A 12,769-nucleotide genomic window follows, 5' to 3' on the forward strand; every position below is an offset into this window, starting at 1 on the left:
AATATTCCTTCCGTCCTTCGAGGGGGTGGGGGTATTTGTGTGATATGTACGACATTATTACTTGCCAGTTAATTCATATACTTAGCATTAGAAAGCAATAAATAACATGTCCAAACTGATTTATGAGTGTATTCTTTCACTTATAGATGGACCAATTCTAATTCAACTTCAAGCTAATAGTTTTAGAGATTGTTACGAACGATTCAAGAATTTAATAATAATGTAGCATAAAATACTTAATTGAAAATTTAGACTCTTGATCGTGATATTCTTTCTAGTCAAACACTTGAAATTATTATCAATGATATCCTGAGAAATATCATGTAACTGATTTAAGAAAAATATCAATAAGGGCTTGTCTTTCTGATTCTCCAGAAGTAATTCCCAGCGTAAATGAAGATATAAACAAGAGCACCTTATGTACATATAGAACATAAATCGGCTCAAAAAATACTGTATTAGAAACTATTAATTTGGTACCGACAATATTGCGTGTTCATTACATGGAAAGTTGTTAATGATACTAGTGTAAATAAATTCCATTATACACTAAGGGATAGTTGTACATGTTGTTGATATCAACATAGAGATATATATTTACTGTGTCATCTTCATTCCCTCAAGAATTCTAATATTGATCACGCCGAACTTTAGAAAATCTTACTTAAAATAAATCATTTCTATGAACAATTTGGACTTAATACAAATATCTGGACAAGGTAATACAGTCTCATTTGCTATTGATTTTTACATACTAATACACTGCAACATTATAACAAGAAATTGATGTAGACTGCATTTTTCATTTAAAATTTGTTTTTAACTAATAAATTAAAGAAATTTTAAATTCAAGACTATAAGGCAATATAAAATTTTCATCCATATCATAGGCACAGTATTCGAACTGAAAGTATTACTCTATATGTGTAATATAATACATAAAAATTAAATTTAGACATATCGTCAATATATAAACAACTTCAATAAATTGATTGATTCAATTTTAGGCTAGTAAATTTATTAAAACCAAAAATTTTGAACGTACTTTTTCCTCGCTGAGTAAAATTTTACCGCAACAAAATCGTTCTGGCAGGAATATTAATCGTCTGTGATTCCTGTAAGCTAAAACAACAAAAAATAAGGATTTAGAATTATTTTTTTAGGTAAGTCCTGTCAATGCTAAATAGATCGAATGACTGCGTGTTATAATGTTATTAATGTGGCATTCAATAAGTTTATAATCGTGAAAAGTATTTTGGTCAGTAAATTCGAATAATTTCACCCAGGTATCAGATCCAAATTTCATATCGTTTCAAAAAATGAAGTTGCTTACTTGGATAAATAGCAGGAGTAACGAATACGAGTATTGGACGCTAATTTGCTTTGTGTAGTAATGAAAAAAAACGAAAGACCAAACGGCTTATACGACAAAGTAAAAGGACTTCTTAGTCAACTGTCGCCACTTTTCACTACATACCGCGACCCGTCTTATTGTAGGGCACCAAAGTAAGTCCTGATATGGCTATTACTTTTAATAATTGTTGTGAAAAGAAACAATAATACATTAGAAATTTGATCTCTCGGAAGAATACAATAGCCAAAATTATCTGCATGAACTAATGGTTGGAAATGCTTCCTTCGCATTTTTCCATTGTACTAATTAGCAATCTAATTTTTTTCTATTTATAGCTTTGGTTGATATTATAAATTCTGACTCCTGCAGTTAAATAATTGTCTGTATAGCTATAAAATCAAACAAATGATTTATTTTTGCTTAATCCTTATAGAAAATATAACGAAAATAGCGCTGATAAGATAGAAAATTACCTTTATTATAATATACTACTTAACATCTTTAACTTCCTTTAATTAATTTTAAAACTTAGAAAGAATTATTTTAAATTGGTCTATTGCATTTCAGTATTCAAAGCAGAATGTTAATAAAATTTTAATAGAAGATATCATACGGAAATATTTGATAGTATTTGACTGAGCAGTAGCAATTTCCGATTATCTTAATCATAATATCCAAACTTTTTAGAAAGATGCAATTCTCTCCATATAATAAACTAAAATTCTTGAAAAATCAAAGTATACGTAATTCATTTTACAGCAATATTATTTCTTAACTTTCGATAAAGGTAAATAGTAAATTTCCAATAATTTTAATTATTTCTATAGAATAAGCCAGCTATTTACAATTATTAACAAAGACAACTGACCCCATCTCAATGTAAGATTAATGACCTACACAAGACCTTTTTAACTTGATAATAAAATCTTTTCATTAGAATAAAGTGAAGCAAAGCAAGTGCCCTTTATGCTATTAAAGCAAACTTATTTCATTCTAGCAGGCTAATCATTCCTGTCTTTATCAACAGATCCCATTTATTGACAACAATATCTCATTGCAGAAAATAAATCATTACCGATGACAATAAATGTTAATAATAAAATTTATAGATAACACTTGTCAAGGTGTAATTTCTGTTCAGAATATCTATACCGATGCAAATTTTAAAGTAATCAGCAAAAAAATAGGTATTGTTTCTAGCTATAACATTACGTTAATTAAAATTTCTAAGTGATAAACATCTATCTTTTACCAAGACTACCTTACTTTGTTTATATTTCAACTTATATTTTAAACATTATTCACTTACATTCATCATTGCCTGGCTTAATTTATACATTTGTTCTATAGACAGCAGAATAAATTCTAGTTCCTCCGTAAAGTATACGGTATTGAGTAAAAATAGTAGGCAATTATTGAACTGTTCATGTATAATTTATAATTGCATTGTCACCAATTTTAGCCTAAGCTAGGGTTGTTATGATCTATATGGCGAAGAGATTTCATTCAAAGCCTATACTAAATTATTTCTTAACTCTGGTCTTTAAGTTCAGCAAAATCATCACGTACTGTGTTGCTAACTTAAATAAATAATTTCCGTCAATGATCTCCCTTGATCTGTAAATAAACTTCCTTATATTTTAGCCGCTACTATTGGGTGATTTGTGTATTCGTAAATAAAAGTTATGAGATTTCTTAAATATCTGTTCGTAAAAAATCATATCTGCCATTATTAGCGCTTTTTAAAGCACAACATGTGTAATATTTGCGTCTACTATACGAAAGATCCATTAGTTAGAACTTTAAAATGGAATATCGTGAATTCCTAGAATAATTTAACAGTTAAAATAAGTGCATATGGTGCCGTATTATATCAATTTTTTTCGTTAAAATTTTTTCGGTGTCAAGTTGTTAGGCTGCATTTCTGGACAAAGAGTTGAAAGATTAATAAAATAGGAATATAAAAAATTATAGACTAGATATAGGAAAACATATTGCTTATGTATGCGAATTGATAACTTTAATCAAATTCTGGATAGCATTGATAGGAAACATCAACAACCATAATTTAATACCGTATGCTACGTCGAATGGTTACCTCATACACTGTCTTATTGGTGCGGATTCTGTTTTTTAATGAAAGATATTTTATTCTATAATGTATAAAAAAGTAGAAAATAATTTGTATTTTGGATGTTACTAAAAAAAATAACATCGATATTCGAATGAATGTATTTCATAATTAATTATAATTAAATAAGACATCGGTAATCTATTGCTGTTAAATGTGTTATCCATTATAGCTTTAATGGAGACATTTAAGTCACCCTACTAATGATGGATACATTTAATTCTTTATTGAAGTGAAAAGACAAGAATTAATTGCTTAGTAATAACGATTATTCTCATTTTCTACAATATCTTACCTTATGCTATTTTAAAAGAATAATTATACTCGCATAGCCTAGCCAAAGAAACATGGAGCTTGCAATCTTTATTAACTAATAGTAAGTAACGCTAGCGGTTACCATATTTTAATACAATATTTATTTAATTTTGTACTCGTAAATTTTATATTTCTTAAGTTACTCAGGTAAAATTCTAAAGATATTCTAAAATCAAAAAGCTTATAAAAGCATTCTCAAAGGAAAAAATAACTTCATATGATTACTATTGCTACTAATTATCTTTCCATTTAACTTTATTAGTAAACTTTCGTTAACGTTGTAAATTAATAACTACTATAAATAATTCGGCGGATATAAACAGTAAAGGCATCACATTATACTAAATTGAAGTTGTAATCAAAAAGTGTGAAATTTTCAATTAAGAAAGAACGGTACTAGTACTTCGGTGTAATTATCAATTCTGTCATTAAGTGAAATGCCAACATTTATTGCTCAACGAGCTTTATCCTGGTCGTAACGGCGTAAAAATAGGAACTTATCTGCTATCAATAATATTACTATTTATGTTCCTCCTAGTACAGACCTCTAATTACAGTATTGAAAATGATAATATTGAGAGGAAATTGGCATTATATTCAATATAAAGAATATATCGGAGGCATATCTCATTGACGTATTCTTTACACAATTGTAAAGTCCTAAATTCATTACGTCAAGCAATGTTATTACTAGCTATTAGAAAGATTAATTGTCACTAAGCGTAAATCTAAATTTCGTTATTTCAGTCCAGAGAGGAGCAAATCATAACTCTGAATGTACTAAGATGTTGACGATAGCATCAGATGAACGATAAATTAGCAATAACTCAAATATTATCAATTGTTCCTCTGTTAGGATCGAATTATTACGCGATTACTAACGGAAGAGACAGAGGCTTTATTAGAAATTAAATTAGCAAGATTTGTCGGTATCCTATTCTAACATTCAGTAGTGTTATTTTCTATCTATGCTCTAAAATGATCGTACCGTAATTGAAATAGACAACAAGTATAAAACTTACACTATTATATATTACAACAATTGCAATTATTCTGAAATGTAGACTAGCGGAAATAGCACTCTTCAGTAATTTTTGCCTGAAATAAAAGAAAACCTATTATAAGTATAGGTGATTTGCAAGATTATCGTCTAATTTTTAATTTGTATAACATCGTAAACTGTGTATAAGCCACGATTGCATGAGAAAGAGTAATATATTTTCTAGCTTAGGTTCCATCAATTGTAAATATCTGCCAGTATTGGTCGCAAACAAAATATGAGATCATAATGAAGTTAGCATTTTGTACTTATGCGTTCATTCTAATGATAAGCACAACACGGCAAAGTTATAAGCGACCGTTAATTCTATTAGTTAGAGTATAGAAAGAACAGCACCATTTTTTTTATCATAGTTTATAGCCTCCGTAATTCTAATCTATACATAAATGATGCATGCATTAATTATTAGGGCGATTTATTGTTTTCATTATAATATAATTGTTGTTTGACTTTTTCTTTATCCAATTATAAGTTGTTGTTATTTTTATTTATTTATTTATCTTAAAAATAGCAGCAGCTTTGATTCGACTTCTCAAGAAGCTTCAGTGATTCAACTATATAATTGCCGCTAAAATTCCTATCTAATTACTTTCATGCAGGTAATTGACGAGTAACACTGATCTTATCCAATCTACATTTTACCTTATCATATTGCTTCTTGTTGTAACGGTATATTTTTTATTTGTGATCTCCTACCATAGCAATAATATCTACCTTTTCAAATTACCGTTTATCCATGGTTAATTGAGTGAAACTAAAAGTTCTATGGGTGAACTATAACAGCATAAATTTTTCAGTATAAAAATTTATAAAATTTTTATGCAAATTATCTATTAATTTATAGATAAAATCAAAATCTATTTCCATAATTTGTAATCAGTAAATGCCAGACGCTTATTTCAAAAGACTCCTTACATCTATCATTCATAAATATTTTACTGTATTAAAATTTATTTCTAGTATTTCAAAGTTAACATAAAATCTATATATATTGGCAATATAGCAGCACACTTCACACTTTTTACATATTATACGGTTTCATTATACAGATACATAGAAATTCAACCAAATAAACAGATAACTCAGATAAGTTTGGTTAATCTTACTGAATACAAATACATTGGCTTAATGAAATTGCAGCTCTAAACTTTTTTAAATCTCATTTGAGACTTGAAATGAAGTAGCAAGCGATCACTACCAGACTTAATATATATATGAAGTAGAGAAACACAACCTTGTTCATGAAAGTATCACAATTGTCTCATCTGGAAGTTTAAGCACATTCGCGGTACCGTATGTATTTTAACTCACTCCGCAAGTAATGCGGTATCGTTTACTGCATTAGCTTACAATATCTACAGGACACGGACATAAATAAATCTTATCTAGTCACGAAATCATAGTGATAATGAATTATGCGAAATGTAGGTATTAATCCACTGTATATTAGAGGCTTTTGCATGGTCGTTATAGTATATGCCGTAACATACAATGAGACTCCAATAAACTATCAAAAATGGTGTTAACTACGTTATATAAATTATCTACCATCAGACTTACGAATGATGACTATGTACCGTAAATCATTTCAATTCTACGTTCTTAGTCAGTCATAATTTGTACAAAGATAATAATTTCAGGTGTGATAGATATTACAAACGAGAACAGTGATTGCGATATCTTAAAATAGGGGTCTAATTACAGTGTTAGTGATAGTGTTACTACAACATATTTTACTGTACAATATATATATGTTACAGTCATTTAAGACGTTCTTTGGAATGACCATAACACATCCGCTTTTTAAGCTATCCGTAAAACGAAAGAAAGATGAAATAATGAAAAAGGCAATATCTGTAGACTGATAACAGCCACCCATGCATAAGATGAAGATACCGCAAGTTACTACTGATACCAGCTATTATAATTTCGCTCTATACTGATAAGAGGATTGAGCCTTTAGTAACGAGTTAAATATTTAATATTGTTATTACAGTGTGCAGTGCACTATAATCATTTAATGAAATGGTTAGTAGTCAACTCAGTTGGTATCTACGCCTTTGCCTAAGTAAAAAGTATAGGAATGGGCGTTCGAGTAACTATGAAAAAGTTTATACAGCCATACAAATTATACGAATGATATCTGTACAGCATAAAATCTTTGTATTGCAGACTACCGGCATGTTAATTCTTCTAAAGTTACTTAATTGATAGCAATAAAAATTAATATAATCAAGAATTCAGTTTGTTAACACATTTAGAACATAAATTGAAGAGATAATAGAAATTCAAACTTAAATTGGTAGCTACTTTCGGAACATCAGCATCCAGTCGCGTTGTAATTTAGCTTTATGCCCGATAGAAACACGTATTAGCAACATTTTATTCATTAAATACTTCCTAATTTTCCTAAAAGCCAGAATGTTTCCATCTCACCTAAACCCTAAACAATAATAAACTGGTCATGACTACATGCGTTATACAAATTGTATACTGCTCTGATACATCTAAACAGGCAATTTTATTGCAGTAGCAATAGCAGTAATAAATATTGAATTGTCCTTAAACTGGGTTTAAGCTTGAAATATTATCAATAGCTGTATCGATTCTGTGCACCTTAATATTCAAGGATCCTCTTGATTTCGTTTCGTATCCACCAATATATTCAAGAGCATCAAATGCTACTTTACTTATATGAATTCTCGAAGCTGTTTAAAGTTTAAGTGTATTCCATAGTCATTAATGGTAAACTTTAATAATGAATCAAGGAATTATCAAAAGGTGTTATCAAGAACTAAACATTTAATTAAGTTATATTTACACTATAGATTATTTTAGAAACGATAGAATAAATTGTTAAAGACCGGTATCACATTTTATCATCCTTGCTGACAAGGACGTAATTCAAATCTGACATACGTTAAGCTTTTTTACATTTAAGCATTCTAATCCAATTTATTTAATGCAAAAATTTCCGTAAAATGACATTGATAGAATAGTTAAACTAGCGTGATATGTATTAATACATAATTCCTTTACACACACACATAATTCTATATGTAGTAATGTATCGCGTATTGTGTTGCCATTTCTTTGCTAAGACTTGGCTGGCTATTAATATAGTTGAAGAGTGTTCACTAGAGTCCAATTACTGCATTGGTATTGTCATCGATATTAGTACGATTCAAATTATCTTACACCATTAATAAAATAACAAAGTCAGAGATATATGTGGTAAAATATAAACTCATATTGGAAGGTATATTTGTGTGCCGTAGTCTCGAGGTTTAAAGACGTTAAGCTAACTCAAAGTATGCGATCAAATAATAAACATCGAATGAGTATCTGTCTACTTAGTAATTATAATAATTCATTATATACTTCAAATCCACTACGAAATTTCTACGTCCTGATATGCTTATATTGTAGTTATATTTTCGGCAATAGTATTCAATAGTCTATTTATAATATGCTTTGATTATAAAATCTATATTAATATAATCAGTATTATCTACAGTAGTGCTATGTTATAAGTACAAAACGTGTAAGCTACTTATTTACCTTGGCCGTTTGATTCCATCCTGGATGCTGTGTTGACTGTATCTCCAAATAAACAATATCTAGGCATCTTGCATCCGACTACTCCGGCAGCACATGGACCTAGAAGCAATTCAGTAAAACAATAATGTTACTAATTTATACGTTGAGTGCAAATGCGTCTTTGCCTGTTTGAGGACTAAGTCAGTAATATATACAGAAGGACTGTTCGCGTATATCGCAATTTATCAGCAATAAAACACGACCAGATATGTAGCCAACTAGAGATATAAAAATGAAGAATTTATTTCTAAACTTTGTGCATATAATGTGAATGGCGAAAATAGTATTCTATTTACAACAGTGAAACACAATATCATCGTAAACAAGTCATAATCTGATTCATTTCTCAGCCATTTCGGTAACTGATTAGCTAAAACGATAAAAAGTGAAGGCGATACGAGTATTTCCAAAACTGCGGTATTCTATTTCGGCACTAAAGATTGTAGCAACAGAGTAATACAGCATTTTTTATACCTCGATAGATATTATAAGTCCACCTATTGAATCAAATTTTTTCAAAAGAAAGGATATTGCATTATCGACCAAAGATTGTTTTATATTTGGCTCATATAATTTAATTTATCATTTACATCAAACGCTTAATAATCCATAGTCGCTTCCCATAGAGAAAGTTAATCTTATATTTCAGTAATACAGTAAAGATATTTTGCATGAACGATAGAAATATAAATAGGAAATGATAATCTTCTGAATCAATAATATAAATTTAACTCATAGCTTATTATAATATCTTAGATCGACAAATTGTTTTGATTTTTAATTTTATAACAACAACAGTCAATTGGTAATAAACAAGAACTGCAACATATTTATTGTGATCTATTCAACTAACTTCATAAACAACCCCCCCCCCTAATAGCGAGTAAGAGTATGCTATAATTCGTATCGTGAAGAAAGACAAACTATAATATGTGTGTATTGATCAGATTTTTAAATTTGTTCGATCTATTATAAGGATATGCCAGGACGTTATTATTTATTAAAACGATCTTGAAATTTCGATTTGGAATTGTATTTTGCAAGGAATAGAAATTTTATAAAAATATGACTTACTCTATTTAAAGCAGTACGAGAATAGTGCATAATGATATAATTATAATCCACAAAGTTAGACAATCTCATGTAGAAATTGCGCTTTAGACTACCAATACAATAATAGTACATGCCAATAATAAAAACTGGAATTTCAATATTATATACGCCCTCTATAGCGTTTCCAATAAAATGCGACCATAGTACTAAGACATTGTAATTATTCTCAGTATTTCAACTAAATTAGAGAATTATCGAAACATGTATTAACAATAAAAAAAGGTCATTTCTTTTTATAAGATGACACAAGTACAAGTGCCAAAGTAGCTAGTTACTGTTAGCCATGGTAGCATTACGTAACATTAATATACAATCGCCAATTATAGACTTGCTACCAGGGTAGTTAAAAGCTTTTGCGAACAATAAACCATAAAAACTGTTCTATCTACAGTAACTACCGGACAACTAGAATACATTATTAGGGAAGTTTTATTCTAAATCAATATCCTATATGTAGGTCATTCTTAATAAGAAACGGCGAGTAAAGATGGAAAAATCAGTATCACTTGCCTTAACTCTCAAATTTTCTCACATTTTTGAAGCTGTTACAGTGCGATATCGCATATTTATAAACTAATTTTACTGTATCTACATCAATCTTGTAGATTTGGATCACTATTTGATTATCGATGCATTATTCAATCATAAACCGTCAGAATCAAAATGGCGATAAATTAGGCATATTCTACAATACGATGTGATTTTTGATAAGCTAGTTTAAACTGAAAGTCATTTTAATCCATTTTGTCGTATTTTACTTATCAAATTCCACAATATACTATATACTACTATAGTACTACTTATTTCAATGCTTCTAGTCTCTACTTCTAAAGCACATCGAAAAGATCATTCCAGATTACATTCAATTCAATTATCATATAATTTAAGGCAGTATTTATGATTTATACTTAATAAATAAAGAAGTGTGCGTAGAAATAACAAAATCATAATCATAACTGATTAATTTTTAGATAAGTTATGAACATTACTCGTATGTATTATGCCCTGACCTGTGTGTATTCCAGCTCGAAGGTGAATCTTGAAGTCTTTCATATGCGGCACTCTCATGTCCTTGACTGCTTTTAGTAATTCTAGCGCCATGTCGGCTATTTCTTTGGCGTGTAATCGGTTATCTAATCGTTTCGGCACACCAGAAACAACCATATAAGCATCGCCAATAGTTTCAATCTTGTAAACGTCGAAAGTTTCAATCTTTGCGTCAAAGACTCCATATAACAAATTTAGCATATCAACAACTTCTAAAGCTGAACTACTATGACATATGTAGGTAAAACCAACGATATCACTGAAAAATATAGTAGCATCTTCAAAAGTTTCGGCTAAGACCGGCTTTCCTTGTTTCAGTCGTTTTACAACTGGCGGTGGTAACATCTGATGCAATAAATCATCGGTGCGTTTTCGTTCGTATTCTAATTCACCGGTTTTGTCGGCTAATTGTTTGGCGAATAGCTGCATATTAGTCGTTAGTCGAGAAATCAAATAAACTAAAATAGGACATGTAAATAATACAACCACAAGTAAAAATGCTGATAAGGCTAGATCAACATCGGCTACTCGATTGATCATGATCGCATCATTAATAATTTGATGTCCAACTTGTGTCTGAATCATGTATAAATCATTCATGTACGCTGACATATTGAAAAACCATAAACTAGCTTTAGCATCATCGTGTACGATAAGCCTTTCGTTGAATAAAACGGACTGCTGTTGGGTTTGAAGATCAGTTGATTGTCTACTTACTTCATTGATTCCATCGGTGATATTGAATCTCGTGCGAATAATTGGTGAATACTGCTTTGAAATATTCAAGTATGTTTTACCTTTAGATGATTTTTCGATAAAGAATAAATGTTCATCTGTATTTAAATAGCCCTGAAGATAGTATAGAATACCAATGGTACGCTCTAAGCTTTTCTCTTCTTTACCGTATGATAGCATTTGATAGCCAACTAAAATTTTCCATAAATTACTATCATTGGCACTTTGGACAGTTTTCGATAACCAATCTAAAAATATCTGGTCCGATCTAGCGTAGAACTCCATTTGTTCTTTGATATTGGCAGTACCATTATCGACTTGTTGTCGTCGTTGTCGAAGTTGCTGTGCAAATTCTGAATGCGTCGTATATCCAGAAACACTGGTATTTTTCGGCCAGGCTACCGTATCAATTTCCATATCGGTTAATTGCCTAGCCATTTCTAATTGTTGACTGCTGCCAGAAGTATGATTTGAACCAATAGTAAATGTCGTTAAACCAATTTCATATTGTAATCGATCAACTAATGATGCATATGTCAAGCTACAGTTGATATTTTTTCGAATTGCTTCTGTTGCATATCTTTTATTTAATTCCGTAGAAAAGGAAAAACTGGCTTGTACCATTAGGACGATACACGGTATACAGACAAGTAGCAGCATTTTTAGTATCTGTAAGCGACGACCACGAGTAGTCACAGGATTGTCGCCACAACATAAAGAAGAGTTCCATAATTTTCTTGGTAAACTCGAATCCGGTGGCAATTTGACAATCCCCTTCATTTTATTTTCCTTAATCTAGAAATCAGTAAAAAAAAAAGACTTGATGGTTAGTCGAGCTTTACTAACTCTAGCAGTCTTCAAAGCTAGCAGTTACTAATAAAATCAATTTTTTAGCCGTTAAAGAAGTTGCAATATTGCATTAATAACTTTATATGATAATTAATACTTTAATGGAGATTGAAATTGAAATGAATTTTATTTTTCTGTTTTAGGCTAAAAATTGTAGTACCGAAAATATTAGATGACATTGATCACGAAATTATTGAAAGATCTTAAAAGCTAATAATTGGTGAAATTTTTTCCGCTTTATCGGACAAGATACTGAAATAAATTGAAGAATAAGTAATGTATGTATTAAAATATATCAGTATGGTCACATAGATAATATAGTGTAAATTTAACTGATAATTACGGTAAAAATAAGTTAAAATATCAACAATAGCCTACCTCTCTTTTCATGAAACACGGATGACGTGATCTTTTCAATTTTTGCTCATAAAACAAACAATTTCAATATTGATGGATATCGTCCCTTGATTGATAAAACGCCATAATCCTCGATTTATGAAATATTTTATAGTCACTTGTCATTGATTGATTATTATCCCATTTTAGACATTCGATTTTTTACAAC

The 12,769-nt window shown here is 29.9% G+C and overlaps 1 protein-coding gene across 1 annotated transcript; it reads right to left on the bottom strand.

The window, feature by feature from the left end:
• Nucleotides 1–7,249: 7,249 nt before the first annotated feature.
• On the bottom strand, nt 7,250–12,135 carry TRIADDRAFT_29326 (uncharacterized protein; the record flags this gene model as incomplete). The annotated part of the gene is made up of 4 exons (XM_002115306.1): nt 7,250–7,303; nt 7,477–7,568; nt 8,422–8,520; nt 10,584–12,135. 4 exons carry the CDS (start codon nt 12,133–12,135, stop codon nt 7,250–7,252), a joined length of 1,797 nt encoding a protein of 598 aa, XP_002115342.1.
• Between the last annotated feature and the right edge of the window lie 634 nt (nt 12,136–12,769).

This window comes from Trichoplax adhaerens, genomic scaffold, assembly GCF_000150275.1.
Source record: "Trichoplax adhaerens TRIADscaffold_10 genomic scaffold, whole genome shotgun sequence".
In the NCBI taxonomy this organism is placed as follows: domain Eukaryota; kingdom Metazoa; phylum Placozoa; class Uniplacotomia; order Trichoplacea; family Trichoplacidae; genus Trichoplax; species Trichoplax adhaerens.